Here is a 22,570-nt window from a genome sequence, read left to right on the forward strand (position 1 = left end):
CCCTGGAGCGCCACTCATCTGAGAGAGAGAGAGAGAGAGAGATGGCTCTGTAAAGAGTCCCAACCAAAATTATTCAAGAAAATAGAACTTTTAAAATCAGAAGAAAACATAAATTAAGTCCCGCCGAATAGTACAGTTATAAGTGCCTAATATATGTAGGTTAAATTTAATTGAATCAGGGTAATAATAATACTTTAGGTCACTAAGTCCCAGTGTATCCCAATGTTTCAGCTGCAAGTAATAGAAAACCCAATTTGAACTGCCTTAAACACGAAAAGGGATTTATTGCTATGAAACAAGGAAGCCCAGAGTTTGTTCAGGCTTCAGGCATTCTGTATGTCTCGGTGGGCCCTGGGCTGGCTTCTCAAAGCTGCTGCTGCCACAACCAAGATGAGTGCCTCCTCATTCACATGGAGGAGGAGGAGAAAGCCATTCCCTTGACAAAGTCTTAAAAGTTGCTCAGACTGACATCTCCGAGCCAATCACAGTAGCTGGAGGAGGCCACCTGCCAGCTACCTAGACCTGCTCAGCCACAGACTCATTCCCAGGGCAAGGAGGATAGGCTATGTCACTGGATGCACACAAATCTTCCACCCCAAATTTATGTCCGGAACATGCAAGGAGAAGGATAGCCAACCAATATTTTTACAATACTGAGCTACTGTCCAGTGTGAACAAGATAAGCTCTGGAAGTTTTTTTCTTTTTTTCTTGCAAGGATTCTTACCATGTTTATAAGGCTGCAAGGGTCATACTCTATTTTTGTCTACATGGTAACTACTAAATTAATATTTAAATAAAAATCAAGCTGTTAATAAGTTGGTGACCTTATACATGTGATGTTTAATGTCATTTATATTAAGAAAATTACAAAACCAAAACTACGTTGAGATGCGTTTTTCCAACTATCAGGCTGTCAAAAATGCCCAAGTTTGATGCCATAAAGGTAGCCAAAGTGTGACCCTCTCTTCTATTGCTAATGGGAGAGAAAATTGCCACAGGTTTTTGAAGAGAAATTGGATTATATTTATCAAAATTACAAATGCATTTGCTCTTTTTGTTTTGTTCTCAGCAATTCTACTTCTGGAATATATGCTACACATTTACCACATATGAATGCGTGAAAAAAATTGAAAACCACTTAGGTGTCCATCAGTAGGCGGCTGGTGTTTGGAATCCCCACATTGGAATACCATACTTTTATAAAAAACAGACTGAGGAAGCCCATTGTGTACCAATCAGAAATATTTCCAAGGCAGAGCATGAAAAAGAGAACAGTGCTGAACAGTGTTAGGGTATATAATCTTTTTGGTGTGGATCAGGGAACCTTCTCACTATGGGTATAAGGTATATTTTATACCTTCTCCCAGTGTTTTCATTTCTGAATCATGGGGATATACATACTGTTCAAAAATTAAGATAATATACAATGTTAAGTATGACAAAACTAACGTGTATGTTTTTCTCAAATATTTGTCAGGAAAGATTTTCCAGAAAGATCTTCCTCTCTGTCCCTCTTTTAAAGAACATTTATTCAGAAATGGATTAGTAACACATGGTCTCCTCCACCTTTCATGCCCCTTCCTCTCCTTTTGAACAACAAAAAAGACACAAATGGGGAATGTAGAGGAAAGATCTCTTCCTATGAAGAATTATATCCAACATTTTTTTTTAAATATGAAGTGTTCCATCAAGACTACTAAAGTAATAAGCAGATAATAAAAAAAAAATTATTACTACTGTTTGGTAATTTTAATGGCGCTCAAGTCTCGGTCTCAGTCTTGACTCCATAAGCATTTTGGATCTGGTCCCTTTAGACCACCCCAGTCTTTCTGATTTGGGGTTCTACTTGCTTTTGTTTTTCATTTGCCTTCCTCAGCCAAACTCATTTTTATCCCAATTTCTGAACCTGCCCCAAATGCTCTTCTTCCTCTCCATTGTCAGAGTGCCCTGTGCATCCCCATCGTTGAAGTTTTATACTTGTGTAATTGTTTTATTTTTGTTGTTCATGCTAACTAGACTGGGGCTCCATGAGGGTAGGGACATAGCTGCTTGCTTACCCCTGTGTCCTCATAGTTCAGTGTGCTAAGTATTTTTCACACTGGATGAGATGTAAAGTTGTGGACACATGTTGAAAACTGCAGTGGAGAGAATGCACATTCTAGTTATTACACCACATCAGAAACAATAACCAGGCAAATACTCGGACTAACGGGAAAACCCCAACACTTAGCATACAGGTTGCTGCTTTGAAGATAATGAAGACTCTACGATAGCCATCCACTTGTTCCCAAATTGTTTTTTCCCTGTAGTCTGGATGTACTTTGTATCGATTTCTGTCCAGTCCCTTTATTACCATCAATGTAGATTTGTAAACTCCCACTCACAGTGGCAGATTGTCTTGGGAAGGCTCTATCTTGCTCCCCTCACCTCAATCAGCTTCCCTTACCCAGAACTACACCGAATAAATATACAATCTCCGCACCAATAGTTTTCTAGGCAAGTACAACTTTAAGATTCTTCCCATAAGATACCCCTCTCAGGTGAATTACAGCCTTCAATCCTTTCCCAGATAGATATTCTAGAGTCTACATTCACACTCACTCATGGCTTGTGTCTACCCAAACTAATTTAAAAACACATTAAAAATTGAAATGACAAGGGCGCCTGGGTGGCTTAGTTGGTTGAGCGTCCAACTCTTGATTTTGGCTCAGGTCATGATCTCAGGGTCGTGGGATCAAACCCTGTGTCAGGCTCTGTGCTGAGCATGGAGCCTGCTTAAGATTCTCTCTCTCCCCTCTGCCCCTCCCCCCACCCATCTCTCTCTCTCTCTCTTAAAAAAAATGAAATCACAAAAATTCCTGATTATTCTGAAAACCGGCCATTGAATCTAGTCAAGTTCTTCTTTCACAAAAGAAAGATGTTCATATAGGCAGAATACAGATTCTTGCAAATTGAGGGTGACTGTCCTTGTCTCCATTTTCTCCAGCTCCCATTTCCCACTTCACGAATCTTTTTATGGTAGTTGCTTTTGGTAGTTCTACCGGAGCCTCTGGTGCCACAACTTGATTCTTGAATCTTAAAAAATATCAATACTTGAATCTTAAAAAATATCAATACTTGAATCTTAAAAAATATCACCATATAGTATTTCTTTGGCTCAGTAACGTGTGATCAAAAAGCAAGAGACTCTATGCTGAAAACAAATTAAGATTATCATAGAATGGAAATTTTGAAAATGACCATTTGTTTCTTTTGGCACATTCTCACAAATACCAACCCCCTTCAATGCGTTGCTGTCTCAGTATCATAACTTGTGGAGGAAAATGGCAGCCCAGCGTCTGTCTTCAGTGCAATCAAAACCCTCCTCCCAGAAATAATCTGATTTGCCTTTCAGGGTGTCAAATAGCATCTGGGGACTCTTTCACACTGCTTGAGTTTTCTCCAAAATCCAGTCCACATACTTAACCACGTTGGTGTAAACCCCTGGCCGTTCCCTCTGACCGCAGCCTTCTCCCCAGCTGGTGATGCCCACCAAATGCCAGACCTCGTTGTGTTTACAGGAGAGGGGGCCCCCTGAGTCTCCCTGTGATGGGGAGGGGAAAGAAAAGGTGCACAGATGAGTTCGGATGCTTCTCATCTTAAATACATGTTTCTCAGAGTGATTTTGCCTAAAATTCTCTTCTTGGCTCTTTAACAAACTTCAGTGTAAGTAAAACAAATATAACATGGCTCCTAGAAGACTGCTTTTTAAATGCATTAAACTTTCTGGGGAGCCTCGGTGGCTCAGTCAGTTAAGTGTCCAACTCTTGATTTCAGCTCAGGTCATGATCTCGGGGTCATGAGATCAATCCCTGCATCAGGCTCCATGTGTGGAGCCTGCTTGGGATTCTCTTCTCCTGCTGCCCCTCCCCCACTTGTGCACATGTTCTCTCTTGCTCTCTCTAAAAAAAAAAAATGCATTAAACATTCTAATGTGAATATATTCAACTAGCTGAAAACACTCTTACCTTACAAGCATCCTTTCCTCCTTCTTTATAGCCTGCACAGATCATCTTATTGGTTATTTTATGCCTTCTGTATCTTATCTGGCATTCTTCAGTTGTCACCAAGGGTATGTTAGCTTTCTGGAGAGTGTTTTGTATTTTGCCTGAAAAAAAAAATTTTGGCTTGTTAATGGAACAATCATATATATAATATAAAGATATGAATTTAAAATCAAAATCATACTTATATAAAAATCTAGAAAAAATATTAGGTTTACCTCATAAAACTTTTATAATTACAAAGTATAGAGAAGAGATTGTTTGTTAACATTAAGTTCAAAACTAATTATGCCTCTAACTGGAATTACTGCCCAGAGAAAATAACTGGATAACAGGCCAGGATATTTCATGGAAAGTGCTAAGTTTCACATTAAACTTCATTAAAAATAATTAGTCTTTAAAGAGGTTGTCATATTTAAAATTTCCAATCAAACAGATGTGGGATCCTCCTCACTTGGGTAATTTTGCCTTTTCATTTTTTTTAAAGATTTTATTTATTTATTTATTTGAGAGAGAGAGAGAGAGAGCACAAGCAGGGGAAGCAGCAAGCAGAGGGAGAGGAAGAAGCAGACTCTCCACTGAGTGGGGAGCCCGATGCGGGGCTCGATCCCAGGACCCTGGGACCATGACCTGAGCCGAAGGCAGACGCTTAACCGACTGAGCCACCCAGGTGCCCCGCCTTTTCATTTTTATTAACATGCTTTCTGTAGTTGAAGGATGTGATTATTTTACTCGTATTTTAGCTGTATGCCTTGATACAGCAGAAAAGGGTAAAACAGCTATGTTCTTTACCTTTAGGATGGAGCACACTGAGAAACATCATTTCTTACCTCTTAACTTTCTGTACCCCCATCCAGTCACCCAGCAATCAGTATATATTACATTTCTATCTCCTTTGGAAGGTAGACATATGGGTCTCTGAGCATCTAAATTTTAAAAATCATAGTTTAGTCATAAGAATCAAAATATACCTTCTCTCCCAGGAGAGACTCTCTTCTTTCGCTTTATATTATGTAGAGTGTTCTCTATTTATTATATTTGGGTTTTGCCTCATTGCCATTCATTTTCATTCCCCATATTCAGCATTATCCATCACATACTCTAGTGTGTGGACCTATCACATCCCCTGGGAATTTGTTAGAAATGCAACCTCTTGAGCTTCCCTCAGACCTAGATGGGTGAGGGACCTATCCTCACCCTGGGACCTATCACATCACCTGGGAATTTGTTAGAAATGCAACCTCTTGAGCTTCCCTCAGACCTAGATGGGTGAGGGAATAAGGCAGAATCAAGGCACAGGCCTCCCCATGAGCTCTCTCTCTCTAACTAGGTCTGTGACCCTGTAGAAATTGCTTACTTGTTCTGACCTGAAATTCCTTAGTCCCTAAAAGAGAGATATAAATCATCTTTAATATTCCAGTATATTATAGAGTTATGTCATTTGGTGCATCTGAGAAAGCCTGCAGAAAACTTAGCTCTTCACCCACACCCCACAGTAAGATTTATTTTTTTTATTTTTTATTTTTTTAATAATCAGGAAAGAGTGCCAGTCTTAACAGACTAAAAACCTAGCTTTGCAGACCTTCTCTCTTTCATGATCACACCACCTTGCGATTGCTGGGGTCAGGCCATGAATCTGGAGGTGTTAAACATTACATCTAGGTAATCATTGTTGATAACTTCCCATTTAAAATTCCAACATACCTGTGTAATTTATTGCAGTTTCCAGTTTCAACAAGGCAATATCATACCCGTTTTCTGCCACTTCATATTGATCATGAATTATTATTTCTTGAACCCCAAAGAAAGATGTGTCCTTTTTAACTTCTGATTGATTTAAAATACCACTATAGACACGCAAGATTTTAGGTGACTCTACCCTAAGGAATAAACAATAGGAGGAAAAGAAATTCCCATTACCAAATAATTCCCAAACATTGGAGCTATATTGCTAATTACCTACATATTACTAATGTTTTCTACAGGTGGTGGGCTTTTTGAGGGAAAGGAGTGATTTCATGCTAAGATTTTTCACTCACATATTCCTCCTGTAAAAAGCTCTGGGTTAGTATATATTAAACACAAAAATGAATGAAGGCTCTTTCCACCCAACACACGCACACACATTCTCTCTCTCTCTCTCTCTCTCTCTCATTCTCTTTCTTGATCTCCCTCTCATGAAGAGTTCCAGGTTCTAGTCTCAACCCTAGCATTATTACCTGTGATCCTGAGAAATTCACTTGGATTTTCTGGTACTACATTTTCCCATATGGAAATGGTTAAAAAAAAAAAAAAGTAAAGGAGACTATTGACTTCAAACATATCTGTGAGTTATAATGTGAGTTAGCTACATACTGATGAAAAACAAAAACAAACACACAATACCATGTCTGGAAACTCAGAGAATACTGAAGTGCAAAGAGCAAGTTTGGCCAACTAAAATTCCCTGGGATACATATACTCTCCCGATGGAGCTTTTAGGTCTGGCCAATATTGAAATTGACCTAAGTAGGGAATCCAATTTGAGGATTTATAATGAACTCTTCCTTCTGTATTTGGAAACACAGGGAGATAGAAAGAGAGAGAGGAGGGGGGGAAGAGAAGAGAGACAGGGAAGAAGAAGCGGGGGAGAGAGAGAATATTAGATTTAGAGAAGGGGAAATTCTCCTTGTGTTTAGTTCTGGACCCAAGGCCCGAGACAATGCACAGAAGATATGTACTGGTGGGAAATAGCAACAACACTCCTGGGCATGTGTATGCATTTAAATGGGAAAGTGAAATACTATGCCATCATGTTCCTGCACCTAATCTGATGCTGGTAGACCATAAGTGGTTCTTCCCTTTTGCCTTTTTTTTTTTCACTCTAGAAATTTAATTTAGCAAATAGGATAATTTACATTTTTAAAGTATTTACTAAAATGCTAATGATAGATTTAATATATGTGTGAGCCTGGGGACTAATAAAAAGAGGAATTGTACCAACTCGTCGAAACAGTGAGCAGCTGTTAGTATCCACTGGTTTCCAATGATGGAGCCTCCACATAGGTGTCTCTGGGTGGGTGACGTGATATGCAAAGTTATCTGCCACGGCCACTCACCAGGAACAGATGCTGTTCCTCCAACAATTCTGGGCTTGATTTTGGTTGTACACTCTGCAACAGAAGGGTTGCAATGAGTAGCTTCCTAAATCTTCCTTTTCCATCAGTAGTTATGTTCCTTCAGGCACAAAGAGGAGAAAACCTTCCCTCGATTCCATATTTTATAATGACCCTGACTTGAAGAAATTTTATAGTCAAGCTGGCAAGCAAAGCATGCACAGGAAAATGGAATGACTAAGGCACCTTGTAATTACATACTCCCAAAGAAAGTTTCATCCGGTATTGCATGCAGTCTTATCTTCCCTCACATGATAACCCTGATGGTTCTTTCAAAGCAGTAGTTATCAAGTGTGGCCCTTGGACCTATCACATCACCTGGGAATTTGTTAGAAATGCAACCTCTTGAGCTTCCCTCAGACCTAACAGATCAGAAACTTGGACAGCGGAGCCTAGTAATCTGAATTTCAATCAGCTCTGCTGAAGTTTGAGAATATTATTATAAAGAAAAGTGAGCACCTTCCACTGAGCTGACAGCATCTATCCAATTCCCCCCATCATCTTCCCCCTCAGGGTGACCTTTGGTCCCAGTCTCTCCTGCTCCAGCTAGGTTCCATCCAAACCTGGGCTGCTCTTCTGTTTGTGAACTGCTTCTGCCTTTTGGCCTTGTTGACAGTTTAAGGTTCTCTAGGTTCAACCCTTGATACTTTCCAAGGACTTTGATTCTGATTTACCCCTCTGTTTCTTCCTGTCTTAGCTACCCTGGGCAGGACAGTCCAGTCTACTTCTACTTCCTGGGATGCCAAACATGAGCACCCACCCTCCTGATGGGAGCCTTGGCCAAATCTGGCCCCAGTAACCTAGGGAGAGTGGGGATGAGGTGCTCATAGACAACAGTGTTCTAGAGCAATTCTCATATTTTAATGTGGGTATGGATCACCGGGTTGACTTTTATTTTTACTTTATCACCTGTTTTTTTTTTTTTAAATGCTGATTCTGATTCAGTCTGGGGCGAGACCTGAAACTCTTTCTAGTAAGCTCCCCGGTGATGTCAACATGCTACTCCCAGAGCACACTCAGAACAATAAGGCCCAGAGGATCAGGGAAGCTTCATGGCCTTAGCTAAAGGAGGAGTGTGAAATTGGCAAAAGAGTCACTATTAGCAAAAGCCAAGTCCTAGATGGTCCGTTCCCTGGTTTTGTAGGTGTAAAACAACCTCTGTAGGCCTTTCTTTCCTCAACCAGAAAATGGATGTATAATCCTGGGGCAGACTTCAAACAGAAGGAGAGGTCAGGAAAAGGAGTCTTAGAGAAAACTCCAGTTGGTAACACTTGGAGGCAGGAACAAGCTTGATGTGCTTGTGAAAGCTTAAATAGGCCGGGATGCTGAGAGAAGAGTTCTCACCTGAGAGTAGATGGGGTGAGATAAGCTTCAGAGAAATATTTTGAAGATTTTGACTAGATTCTGGAATTACAGGGAAGCTGTTATGATTTACAAGAAAGGAAAGGCAAAGTTTAGGACAATTAATAGGTAAGCAGTAACTAAAATATGTTACAAACAAGAAAGACTTTCTTAGGGATAAATAATAGGTCTTGTTCATTCTCTTTTGTCTCTCAGTTTAAACAAAATGCTGGATGTATGTGTTTAGTGTTAGATTTTGTGTCAGGAAACATTTCTTTTGATGGCAATTGCTCTGTATCTTCAAAAAGTTATGAAGACCAATGACAGTATAAGACATGATAAATATCTCAGGTAGATATCCCCTCCCATTAGGGTATTATTTCATCTAGTATAGTGCAGGAAAATCTAATGATCTAGTTTCAGAAGGTGCCCTAAAAAGTCGTAAGATTTCCTTTTACCTTGTATTTTCTGCTTCAGCTATCAGTTTCCACGTGACATATTCTGAAGCCTTCACAGACCAGAATCCATACATTCATCAGAGAAGAAGATAATGAAAGAAGGAGGGTGGGGAATGGATTCTGCAATTTAAGGTATAAGTGCTGATTCCCATTTTAGAAACTATATCAACATCACCACCAACAAAATCTGCCAAGTGCCAAGTGTCCCTTCTAGTGCTTAGCAGAACTAAGATGACAGAATTATCGTAAATGTTCCTTCTGTCTCAGGTCAATGTATTGTGAGGAAAACAGAGAATATTTGAGATACAACTTCATTGGCTGGCTTTTTAAAGGAGCTTGGGCCATCCAAAGATTCCCACCAGATCCCTCTACACTCCAGAAAGGCATGGTTTCCTAGTTAGGATATTAGCATTGGACACAATATTGTATATGCTATGAAACAAGTTCTCAGAAGTTAAGGATTTACTCACCTTCTCATAGAGAAATGATTCTGACACAAAAGATTTTTATACTTTGAAAATTATTACAAAGTATAATCATCACTTCTTTTTATTCACTAAATCTCAGTTGAATCTTAAATTTGTAGTGCTTTATAATATTGGGCATTAAGCAATAAAAGTCTAAAATGCAGTTTTATGTAAATCAGTAAGTACTGAAGTCATAATGGGTAATTCAGGGAGGAGGGTGGTATATTCTTCCCTGTTGGGGATTCTGTCCCTTAGATCATTCTGTTTGCCTACAAACCAGCCCTTGCTACTATGCTCAGAAATTAGCCACTGGAATTGGCCACTGCTGATCTGATTTCCATTATAATTTTTATGTTATTATAGGTCTTCTTTAATGTGGACAATTTCCTTTCTACCCTACCACACTCATTGTTATAACTAAACAAGGTTTTACTGTAAATTTTTGCCAATACTCACAGATATGCAGAACGCTTGGAGGCAATCTGAAAGAATGAAGGCCCTTGAAAAGGAGCTACTTTATTTCTTGAATAAATACATAATTTTTCAAACACATGACAACTATTTATGTTTCAATTAAAGGTCAAGTAGTGGCCAATGGACAGACAATGAATGATCTGACTAACCAAAATGCTGGTTGATATTCAATTTTAAAGGATAATAAGATCATTGGCCCTCATAACAAGAATCAAACATCAAAGTGTTGGCTAAACCTGAGTCTCACCATGAAATAACAGCTGTATAAATATGATAAATTAAAACACATATTCATTTAATACTAGGCAATGCAGAGTTTAGTTAATATTTACCTCTAAAACATGGTCAGCCTGGGTGACAGGAGCAAAAATAACAGAAAGTTGCATCTAGTTCATTACTGTACTAATTTTCTCCCCTTTGTGGCTATTATTGACTCTCTCCATCATGATATATTTGGTATAGAACAACTCCTTCGGATGTATTTTTTTCCTCAGGTAACATTAAACTCACCGTTATCCATTTTACATAACCTTAACGTATATCCAGAGATACCGCCTCTCCCATGAAGTATTTTAGTTGGCGATCCATTTGAAGAAAGTTTTAAGTAACATTTACCCCTGCAGGTTGGAAACAAAATAGTATAAGCACAAGGCACCCCGCAAAAAGATGGGACAGGAGCATCTATGTAACACGTCATAGGTCTTACTTCCCTCCGTTGCAAGATTCTGGAGATGGGGAATAGGTAAAAAATTGGCAGCGGATGGTATCAGTACACATTTTCTGGCAGGCTTCATGCCCTTTTGCATCAACAATGTCCAATTCTTCTCCCAAGAAATCAGTGTCATGGTAAAATGAGGAGTGACAGAACACTAGGCAGCAAACCACAGATCAGATATGAGACACAAAACCTTAGAGCTTGTCAACCTTGGGTTTGCTAAGCTCGATCGGAAGAAAGCGCTTTTGCTGTTTACCTGGGACGCTGTGCCTGCAGTTTTGCAGACTAAAACCGGAAAGAGCTTTGTTCTTCTTAATGCGTGTACTTGGTAATCCACTTTCAGATGTTTTCAGGAGACAAAGGTTTCTAAGCGTAAAAAAAAAGGAGGTAATGTAAATATACCATGTAAGACATATCAAAGAAAAGAACTATTTTTTATAGCACATATAAAAGGCAATTCATGTTGGTATTGAACAGTGAAAATTTTCTCATTTTGCAAGTACTCTTCATAAATCACTGAGTCAGACCCCATGATTTGTGGTAGACAAATCTTCAAAACTAAGCCACTTGCCTCCATAAAAATTTTCTGAGCTGGTTCTACTGTCAGTGTTCCTAGCACTTTCCTTCTTTACCTGCATTCTTTCAACACTCCTAGCCCATCTCAAAGATTCCATAATTTTCATGCTACAGAGAAATCTGCCATCCAGAATAGCTGGATGACTCTGGATGGCAGATTAATTCCTGGCTTAGACAGGGATAAATGAAAGCCAACACAGACTGCATCTTCCTGGAAGGAAGTAACTTCTCCTAATTAGCCCCAAATCACAGTCTAGAGCAGTGCTGTCCAACAGAATTTTCTGCAATGATCGAAATAGTCCATGTCTGTGCCATCTGAGTCAATGGCCACTAGTGAGCACTTGGAATGTGGCTAATACAGCAGAAGAAATGAATATATAGTTCTATTTAATTTTAATTAATTTAAATTTAAAAAGCCAAGTCTTGGCTTGTAGCATTCATCTCCCTCTCTCACCCTGTATCGAGGATCCAATATGCTACTTCTCTTAAAGGTATTGATTAGGAATTTTATAAAAGGAATAAAAAAGAAAAAGAATAGTGATTAACCCAACAGTACAAAGCCATCTTTCTAATTTATGACATTTATCATGTCCCAAGGCTCAATCTTTGCACCTCCTTTCTTCTCGGACTGCATTCGTTCCTTTGATGGTCTCACCCAGTTTCAGTCACTTTAATCACCAGCTGTATTCTGGTAACACCCGAACACAGATCTAGAACATAAACCTCTCTTCTTAGTTCCAGATTTCTCTTTCCAATGGCCAATTCAACACTTCTCTCTGGATGTCTACTAGGCATCTCTTCTCTCTTGAAATCTGCTCCTCATGAAATCTGCATCCCCATCACTGGTTTTATCATCCTTTCAGTTCCCTGGGCCAAAAGTCTCAGAGCTGTCACTGACTTTCTTTCCTCCAGAGCTGACGTCAAATTCATCAGCAAATCTTATTGGCCCTACATGGACAATATATCCCAATCTGATTACTTCTCTATCACTTCCACTCTGGTCCAAGTAGGGCAGGGTTTTTATCTGTTGAGCTCACTAATGGTATCAGCTGTGTTTAGAACAGTGCCTGGTATACAGTAAGCACCAAATAAATTACATTATGTTGTTGAGTAAATGAAAGCAACAGATATATTTTCATGTGACAGACTTAGTACTTCTGAAAGTTGCTCAATGGAAAACCAGACTTGCTTGATGGACAATGGACTTGAGGGCTTACGCTGGCTGGATTGCTCCTGGGGACACACTCCCCACACGGGCAGCTAAGTCAAGAAAATACCAAGGATTCTGAGAATTCTGATTTAGATAATATAGAGAACCTAGATTTTGAAGCAGACTTAATCTTAAGGTTTTTTGTTTGTTTTTTTTTTTTTAGTCTTATTAATGAGGGGCAGCAACCCCAACAGATATCCCTTTAATGACCAAAGAAATTTCCTATGCTTTATTATGGTTTCCTGTATTAATACCCATCAGTAGGGAAACAGCATCTCAATTCTCAAACCTCCCTCCACAATTACCCCCAATTCCATTAATGTAGGCCTTCATTTCCACTTCTCTTCACTTCGGATTTGACATTTCGCTGAAATTCCCAGCTCGTTCTGCTCCAGGTTCAATGATCTCAAACTGGGTACTGAACTAAGTTGCCTTTTAATGGTCATCCATATTTTCTTCATTCTGTTCAGAACTAGGCAACTCTCCCTTTGCTGAAGGCAGGGACCTCCCCCAGCTAAAGAAAACAAGAGTCCTTGCTAACATGGGATGTGTGGCCATTAAGTGGGGAATGGAAAGAGGGAGACGCTAGGAATTCTTCTTTGCAACTCTGATCTACCCAATGCAGATATTTAGATCAAATGTGTAGTAGCTCAGAATTGTTAACCATGGATTTTGAGCAGTTGTTTTAAAAAATAGCACATTAATCTTAACTCCTTACCTTTCAGATTCCTTTGGCCATTCTTGAGAAAAGAAGGTAAAAAACAAACAACTGGGATGGTGAGTACAAATGCGGCGACAGACAAAGGCATCTGGGGCCACGACACTGTCGATGTTACTGTCTGCAAACACTGTACTACGGAAAACGTCCCTAATACAAGCTGCACAACAGAAGAAACCATGCTTAAGAAATCAGTTCACCAACATAACCAGTAAAATACCTGTCATCGTATTTGTAAATGCCATATGAAAAGTTGGTTGGGGGGTGAGGGACGGATGAATAAGCTGAGCACAGAGGAATTTTAGGGCGGTGGAAATTCTCTGTATGATACTGTAATGACATTGGACAAATGTCATGATACATTTGTCTAAACCCATAGAATATACAACACCAAGAGTGAATGAGAATGTGAACTGTGGACTTGAGGGGATTATGATGTGTCCGTGTACGTTAATCAACTGTAACGAATGTACCACTCTGGGGGGGGATGTTGATAATGAGGGAATCTGCACATGTGTGGGGGCAGGGGTGTATGGGACATCTATATTTTCCCCTCAATTTTGCAGCAAACCTAAAATTGCTCTAAAGAAATTAAATCTTAATAACAATTTTTTAAAGGTTTGTTTATTTCAAGATCTTTAAAATTTTCTTTTAAATTAGGAAACGTGAAGTGATTATTCTAAATTCAAACATAGCTCTAATTATATAGGACACAATGAATTTTTTCACATGAAGAAGGTAAAAGATCATTTGGTCCACTTCTTCAGTGAGCACATATTGGGATCCTAAGTTAGGCCCATCAGACATATCATCAGCCCTTACTATTTAATGGCTAAACCACCTCACTAAGTAAATAATAGTTACCCAGATTAGAAAGCGCACAGGATTTCAATGAAAATCCAGACACCACTGAACTGAGCTTCGTTATTCTGGTTGGTGTCCCCATTTGGGTGTACTTCAATAGACAAACGTTACTGAATAAAAACAAAAATGGAAAAATGTTTTACTCTTCTAAATACAAGTAGGAAAAAACATAAGGTGATAAGAAATTCCAATTTAGACCCTGCCTAGGCATTACAGCTAAAGGACTGCTCTGAAAAGCATGGATCTAAGAGCTGGACAGCTGGACTTGAGTCCTTGCTCTGCCAGGACCTGGTGGGCCTGTGAATTGTGTCAACTTTATTTTTCATTACTCAAATGCCAGCTTTGGAGGGATGGTGGTCTGAAGAGTAGCAGGTAGGAAGTAATGAATTCTCAAGCCCTTCTCAATGTTAGCATTTTAACTTTTTTTTTTTTTAAGATTTTATTTATTTATTCATGAGAGACAGAGAGAGAGAGAGGCAGAGGGAGAAGCAGGCTCCCAAGGAGCAGAGAGCCCGATGCGGGACTCGATTCCAGGGTCCTGAGCCGAAGGCAGACGCTTAACCATCTGAGCCACCCAGGCGCCCAGCATTTTAACTTTTTTATAATGCCCAGCACCTCCCAAGTTCCTGGCTTGCTGTCCATGTTGTGTTAAGTCTTAGATGTAAAAAATGTAAAAAGATGTAGTATGAACTAAGCTAAACACAAACCATGAAAGCTTGCTTATTAATTTGAAGGTTCTGTTTTATCATTGGTGTTTTTGAAATAAATCTCTATTGCTTTATTTGCTTTGCACTCACGTCCTTGTTGTGAAAGTGGACAGTGGAATGTTAAAACCCAAAGGTAAATCCAAATACTAGTCATTTGAACTTATTTCTCTCTCTCTCTCTTTTTGATTCTAGATAAGTGTAATTTACTATACAACTCTAAAACTTCACAGATATTTCTAAATATAAAAGTCAGGGCCATTTTTCCCTAAACTTTTTTAAAAAGGAGAACACAGATTCATCATTAGAGATCAGGTCATTTTTATATCCTACCCATTTATCTCTGGAATATTTCAAAATCCGGTATGGGGCAGGAACTTTTATTTAGAGAGGTCTGAGTAGGTTTTTCCTTTTGATTCTATAATCCTCTAGGCCAGGAATGGCACAGTCAGACCAATTGTAACTGTCTCAAAACTGCCAATTAAGAAATGTATCACTTTTTAAATTAGCTAGGAGATGGGTTAAGCATTTTTTTTATGTAACAATGTCAGTAAAAGACAGACTCCTTACCATAAAGGAAATGCATCCAAGTTGGGCTTTAAATGCACTTTCCATGAAGAAAACTTATCAGCACTGTACTTATTATAGAAATGTCATTTAGGGGCTAAAAATGAATTTTGGCATCAAGCTGAGGAGAAATTCTGTTTTCCATCAGATAAGGTAATGATCTACTTACTGTCCTTGGGCTCAGCCTATGGCTCACTCACCGATGCTCTGCGCTTGGAAACTGGCTTGTTGCATATGTGAAAAAGTGACAGTGCACATCATTTGTGCATCTCTCTTGGCATTCCTGAACATTCCTGGCGACTGAGCCATTATAGTTCATGCCCTTCATGTCCAGGTCCACATACACATTTTTGTTGCAAGCTGGAAACAAAAGCAGAAAATACGGCGATCTTCCAGACTCCAGGGGCAACTGAAATAACGCTACCTTAGCAAGGGTCCCTCCTGACTTACTCTTTCGACACCTACAGCCACTGTTCCTCAGAAGTCCTTTGTTTTCATCTTAATCCGCTTAATTTCTACTCACAGGTGGAAGCAGCAAAAGGATGCCAATGTCCTTCTTATATTGCAACAATATAGACTTGTAAATTCCTGTTTCAGTTTTCCACCCTGGCCTCCCTGGTCTCCTTAACCCCTTGACTGATTGACGAACCTATTCAAGAATCTTTTCACTATTAAGACAAGTGTCATCTCAAATTTTACAGGTGCTGTTTTGACTTGAAGTAATATGTTTAATAAGGAGTTTTATATAAAAACTTTAAGCTAGGAAAGAGAAAGACAATAAATGAATGATGAGGACTAATGTAGTAAGACATGTCCTTCAATAACGTAAATTTTAATGAATGGGGTGGTGGGAGGGGACATGCATGCTTAGTTTTTACTCTACACTGAAGGCACTTCATTTGGAGATTCTATGACCACACAGCAGGGTTTTGTTTTATAGTTATAAAGCCCTATGTGATGTAATTATACATATGTATCATAGTAACTAGTATTTATGAATTCTAATAAGACATCTTACCACTTATTTGGTGTGAGCATTGCTTGAAAGAATATCCAGAAATGGCTCCTGTCATATTCACCCTTGGCAGTGTTTCTGTTACACTGTCTTTCAGGATACAAGTAAACCTGTTTTTTTTTTTTAAATAAATAAATAACATTACTGCATGAGAACTTCTGTTTTAAAATAATGGATCTTAAGAGCCAGCACACAGGAAGTCAAAGAGAAAGAAACAAACCGCTCTATCTCACGCCAAAACAAATATTTTCTTAGCCAAACCGAGTTTGTTTCTCGTTCCAACATCCCTACACTTAAAAGATCACATACAGTATTCCCTACTACCTGGAAATGGGAGGGGATGAACTATGACCTATTGGTCAAACAACCCTCTACCTGTTTTGTATGGCCCATGAGCTGAGAATGGTTTCTATATTTTTAAATGGTTACATTTTAAATGGTTATATAAGTACTTAAGTAATATTCTTGATTTTGCCTCTGGACCTGTAAAGCCTAAACTATTTATTCCCTGCCTTGTCAAAAAAAGAGTCTGCCAAGCCCTGCTGTAGATTCTAGAATAGTAATTTAAAGTTCTGGGTACTATGTAAATATCTATGAATGCGGCCATAATACACAAAGATGTTGATAACTTAATTCTGTAGTAAAACTTTGTTACTGAGTTTTCAAGTTCAACATGGAAACAAAAGTGGTGGACGGAATGCCCTCAAATTTTAAAAGTACAGCTACAAACACAAAATCACTAAATGCGATTTGTGAATCTGGAGAAGATTCTGGTTAATAGCTATAAATTATATTTGGGGGACAACTGAGATGCTATAAAGGAATTCTTGTTTAAATTGTATGCTTTTTGTGTAGGAAAATGTATGCTGAAATATTTAGGGGTGAAGTATTACAATGTCTTCAAATTAATTCAAATGGTTAAACAGATTAGATACATGATAGATAAATGATAGATAGATAGGGAAGAAATGGCAAAAGTCTTGGTGGTGTCAGGGGATCACTGTACTACTCTTTGAAACTACCTTTATAAATATTTATTACCTAATAAAATAATTGAGGGAAAAGCACCAGTTTAAAAAATATCCAATATAAATAATCAATCAAAAAGCAAAGAACAAAATTATTAAGAGCCATAAAAGTGGAGAGAAATGAGAGAGAAAGTGTACTGTTAAAATCTAGACCACAGAGAAGTTGGAAAGTCCACCCTGAGGGGCACGTCTGCTCCTCCCTGACCTGTCTAAACACCATCTTCTTTTTTCTGTAATATTTCATATTTCAATTGAAGGCCAATATGTTTTCCAACTGCTGACCTTTACATTTTATAGAATGGTAGATGAATATTCATTGGTAAGTAATCCTCACATAAAAACTATTTCCTCTATGTAGAAATGCAGACATTTACCATCTGGTAGGATCTTGAGATGACGATTCCGCCATGAAGGTGAAGAGCAAGCAGCGCGGGTGGTAGGTGCAGATGACCTGGCAATGCCTGGCACTTGGCGTGGAAACGGTCGTGACGTCTCCTCCTTGGAAGGAGGTGTCCGTCAGCAGCTCAGTTACACAGTCTGTGATATAATACGTGGCAGGCCTTATTTTGGATTTTAGTTGCACATTGTCTAATTAGATAATAATTTCACAAAGGCAAGCAGAGTAGGTCTACTTAACAGAAAACATGCCTGAACTTGGAAATCAGAACAATCAACACTTATATGTTAGTTTATTGGGTGAGCAGCCTCAGACAGAAAAGGAGATCACAAAATGGCACATTTGCCTCAATGGAATTGTGCTGTTGGGGGATTGTCTTGGAGACGCGGGTGCTTTGTGGGTAACTGAATAATTGCACAGAGCTTTACTGGCAAAAGATGTTCTTTAGGGTCGCATCCAAGTCTGGAAAGGGCCACCTGCTTTTTCCTTTCCCTACTGCTTGCTTGTTGAAACTCCATGTTTATATGAAACAAAGGACCCAGAGTGATCATTTTTCAATAGTGTTTGACGGCCCTGGATGGGAGATACTGTATCACATCACTATTGAAAATGGGCCAGTTTAGTAACAGGAACTTTAGACTCTCAGAAAAATAACTGAATCCCATTCTAACTGAAACCATACACAGGTTTGTCTATTTTTTTTTTTTTCTTTTAAAGCTAAATTGCGTAAGATTTTTTTTTTTCTGTTTCTAGGAAGAGACATCTAATATTCCAGATTATGGCTCTTTGGATCATTATTACTTAGTCACTGAATAAAAGGTTGTAGTTTTTAATCTTGGTATATTCCTATTAAGAAGTACTACTACATAGCCCATGATCTTCTTAATATCTTTCATACATATTTAACATATGCATACTATATATGTGAATGTATATATACAGATATAGTAAAACTGAAATACTTTGGGAAGGATAAAATATAACTCAAATACTTATTGTAGTAACAACCAACATACCAAATATATGGGAAAGAATGTAGGCACAGAGCAGTGAAAACTATCACTAGAGGCTTATGTTAGATGGCCCAGGGCCTTGGATGGGGAAAATTTCAACTTTATTTTCATTAACCTCTAATGGAAATGTGGCAACGCCTTCTATTATTAATGTAAGTAACAAACCGACATAATGTTCATTGTATCTGCAACTTTGTCATAATACAATTACAGATTTAAAAAGAAAATACTACCTGCAGATATCTTAAAATATCATTATCACTCATCGCTAGTTTGGTGGTAATTATTATTCTGCATTTTTATATCAGAGTTGGGTTTTTTTTTTTTTACACCTTAACTATATTGCAATATACTTGATTTTCTTGGTAATCCTGGTATTTTTACTTTATGCCTTTAAAGGCATTATTCTGAGAATACAGTCTAAATGGATCTATGGGGAAAAAGGAGTCAAGGATCCCTGCGACAGACTCTGCTCAAAACCCACCACATACACCTTCTAAATTACCCAACTACACCCTCTGCGTATAACATAATGTTCTCCAAAATTGGCAGCTACCCGAGAATGACCTGGAGGTTAACAGAAACCTGCCCTCCCCTCCCCAAGCTCTGTGTTGCTTCCAACAGAGCTGTAATGCAGCCGCCCCATTAATGAAGTCTTATTTACACCTCAATATACTCCCACTGTCCACAAATCCCACCTCTTGGTGCAAAGCAAGTACTAATTACCACCAAACTAGTAATGAGTGATGTGGATTTGGATATAAATATAGGTACAGATGTGGATATGGACATACATATAGACTTAGATTACTACTATTATGAACAATTCCTGCACCTCAATTGCCTTCCCTGTTTTGAAAACCCACAGAGCCTTAAGTGAAAAATAAAATGATTATGTCCTTCCCTGGAGTAGATGGCGTGGGACCTTGGTGTGATTTCCGTCTCTGGGCTTAAGCCCTTTTGTTTTCTAGTCTTCAAATCAGGGAACCAAGCTGTTTCCAATTCATACCTAAGATTAAGCTCTACTTACCACCAGAAACTGAGGCAAATAAAATGAAATGTACCACTTGATATAATAAAATCATCCTACAAAGAGAAAAATGTGCACATAAAATGTGAATTTATAATTAGTTTACTGCCATCAGGGTTTACAAAAAATAGGGAGGGAGGGGAATGGTTAATTCCATAGCGTTCACAGGGTTCTTATCATAATGCTGAATTTTACCTTCCCCACATCCCAGGACATCCCTCAGCATGGTTATGTGTCGTGTTCAACACTCTCCTAGTTCTGAAGAACCCAGAACTGACAGGGGAGATTACACCCCCCATCTCTACTTCCCCAAGCCCGCAGGTCACCATTAAACAGATATTTCTCATTGCCATCATCTGACCCCTCCCCCACACCAATTTTTCCACTTTTGCATTCTCTCTCAAATTGTTTCCTTTCTTTCCATCTCTGAAGTCTCAATATAGCTATCGAAGAGCTCTAAATGACTTTCTACTTATGAAGTTTCCCATTTTAAAAATTCTGCTGCAAATATATTCATAGACTGTCCTGGTCACCCATAAATGTACTTATCCCCACAAAGCACTGAATTAACTGCTCTATAAAAAACCGGCTATCAGTGAGAAAAATCAACTTATTTTTTAATATTGATCTTGAAAATCTTTTTAATTTGTAAAACACTTGTCATTGATAACAAGTTACTAGTCTTTCATTCTGCATCTTCCCTCAAATTGGTTATAGATAAAAGCTTCTAAAACGTCGTCAGACAAATTTTAATAAATCAATCATTCTCTATTGTAAAAAAACATTTTTAAAGCTCCCATGGTAGAAAAGGTACTTCAAGGAATAATTGCTTGAGAGAAATCTTAAATAAGAATTTTTGAAATCGTACCTGAAAACATTTTGTTTGCTTGTTTGCAACATTCTTAGTAAGAGTGTTTTTCTTCTTCCCAAATAATCTTCATCCTCCTCTAAATGGGCTTGTGCAGGTAACGTTCACTTTAATATTTACTTTTACCGGGTCCCAATGTTATGTAACATTGCCTCTTTGTGGAGCATGTCTGGAAATCTCAGCATATCAAAAATGTCCCTTGGTCGAGTTGCTTGCTCTCTCAATACATTAAAATCTTTTTGTCTTATTTTACTGTGTATTCCAAAAAATGACACACAGAGATTGCTGGAGAACTTGGATTTGCCTGTGTGCCTTAGCAGTTGGGCAAACTCACGTCAGTATTGCCAAAGCTTCACCAAACCACACGTTCAAATACCAGCTGTTAATCATTAAATCCAGCCGAACCCCAGCCTCACAGTCTACAAAGAAAACAAGGAAGGTCTGATGCACTGACATACACAGTATAGCGGTGGGACGGAGCCTCACCTGCTGGAGGCGGGACGGAGCCTCACCTGCTGGAGGCGGGAAGCTTCCTCCGAGGCCTACGTTGATATAGTCAGTTCTAAGAAGCTAAGCTCTTTTTTATTCCACTCACAAACACTGAAAGTCTAACTTAATTTTTTTTCTTTGAAAAACGGAAAAAATATGGGACTTCCGTATCTTTCTTTAAATGTTGGTGCACTGAGACAAAAGGAGAGCTAGGAAGTCACGTGTCTAGCTTTTGCCGGAAAAGCCATGGAAACATAACAGGTCAATTCTCTTTGTCTTGGAGGGCGCCCCCTAGTGATAGGACCTGGTGCTTCACAAAGAGGAAAGCTGGTGAAACACTTTTTTGGGTTTCACCTGGTTGTATTTGTTAAGCGCCTTCCTGTTGACCTTGAAAGAAGGGCTAAAAGCTCTATAGAAGCCGTGGATGAGGCATGTCCTCTGTTACTATTCATTAGTTTACTATTCATGGAACTTGAGCGGAAGCCATTCTTCTGCACTGTAAACCAGCCACCTGTGGGTCCTTGGCCAAGTTGCTTTCTCTCTGAGTTTCAGGTTCCTCATTTATAACATTAGACAATAACTAGCCCTAAGGATTTCTATGTGATCTCCTGGAAGCGTAAATAAGTAAAAAAAAAATTAAAAACCCTTTTTAGGGGCGCCTGGGTGGCTCAGTAGGTTAAGTGTGTGCCTTCGACTCAGGTCATGGTCTTGGGGTCCTGGGATTGAGCCCCTCATGGGGCTCCCTGAACAGTAGGGAGTCTGCTTCTCCCTCTCCCTCTGCCTGCCAACCCCTTCCCCCCGCTTGTGTGCTCCCTCTCTGTCAAATAAATAAATAAAATCTTTAAAAAAAAAAAAACACCCGGGGCGCCTGGGTGGCTCAGTCGTTAAGCGTCTGCCTTTGGCTCAGGTCATGATCCCAGGATCCTGGGATCGAGCCCCGCATCGGGCTCCCTGCTCAGCGGGAAGCCTGCTTCTCCCTCTCCCACTCCCCCTGCTTGTGTTCCTGCTCTTGCTGTCTCTCTCTCTGTCAAATAAATAAAATCTTTAAAAAAACAAAACAAACACCGTTTTTAATATGTCCGATTTATGTAAATTTTAGTTCCTTCACAAAAAGAAGATAAATAAATAAATAAATTTAAGAGAAAGATAAATTTTTTTTAAAGATTTTATTTATTTATTTGACAGAGAGAGATAGCGAGAGAGGGAACACAAGCAGGGGGAGTGGGAGAGGGAGAAGCAGGCCTCCCGCGGAGCAGGGAGCCGATGCGGGGCTCAATCCCAGGACCCTGGGATCATGACCTGAGCCGAAGGCAGACGCTTAACGACTGAGCCACCCAGGCGCCCCAAGAGAAAGATAATTTTATGGTTCAGAGAAGACTTCTATTTTCCATAGAGAAGCAAAATAAGATTTTACATTTATAAATGGAATCACAATTT

The 22,570-nt window shown here is 39.0% G+C and overlaps 1 protein-coding gene across 6 annotated transcripts; it reads right to left on the bottom strand.

The window, feature by feature from the left end:
• Positions 1 to 264: 264 nt before the first annotated feature.
• F11 (coagulation factor XI) lies at positions 265 to 21,106 on the bottom strand. Of its 6 annotated transcripts, XM_078069743.1 has the most exons (16): positions 20,645 to 21,075; positions 19,777 to 19,832; positions 17,711 to 17,873; positions 16,312 to 16,418; positions 15,494 to 15,653; positions 14,023 to 14,132; positions 13,159 to 13,318; positions 10,911 to 11,020; positions 10,646 to 10,808; positions 10,450 to 10,556; positions 7,028 to 7,196; positions 5,749 to 5,924; positions 4,875 to 4,970; positions 4,009 to 4,148; positions 3,463 to 3,584; positions 265 to 3,076 (listed from the first exon to the last, which is right to left on the bottom strand). In XM_078069743.1, the coding sequence occupies exons 1-16, from the start codon at positions 20,674 to 20,676 to the stop codon at positions 2,923 to 2,925; spliced, it is 2,025 nt and encodes a 674-aa protein (XP_077925869.1). In that variant the 5' UTR covers positions 20,677 to 21,075; the 3' UTR covers positions 265 to 2,922. The 6 variants fall into 6 exon arrangements, with proteins under 6 accessions (XP_077925869.1, XP_077925870.1, XP_077925871.1 ...); XM_078069744.1 differs by lacking the exon at positions 4,875 to 4,970 and having other exon boundaries at positions 20,645 to 21,092; XM_078069745.1 differs by lacking the exon at positions 3,463 to 3,584 and having other exon boundaries at positions 20,645 to 21,086.
• Positions 21,107 to 22,570: the final 1,464 nt, after the last annotated feature.

The sequence above is a fragment of the Halichoerus grypus genome, chromosome 3, assembly GCF_964656455.1.
Source record: "Halichoerus grypus chromosome 3, mHalGry1.hap1.1, whole genome shotgun sequence".
Lineage (NCBI taxonomy): Eukaryota > Metazoa > Chordata > Mammalia > Carnivora > Phocidae > Halichoerus > Halichoerus grypus.

Bases quoted from the DNA above. Each gene is read 5' to 3' on its own strand.
- F11 (XM_078069743.1), bottom strand. From the start codon at position 20,676: ATGTTGCAAACAAGCAAACAAAATGTTTTCAG. The intron at 3,585-4,008 runs GTAAGAGTGTTT...TCCCCATCACAG, and splicing joins GAGGAAAGGATGCTTGTAAG to GGAGACTCAGGGGGCCCCCT. The intron at 3,077-3,462 runs GTATGTGGACTG...ATATTTTTTAAG, and splicing joins GTTTACACCAACGTGGTTAA to ATTCAAGAATCAAGTTGTGG.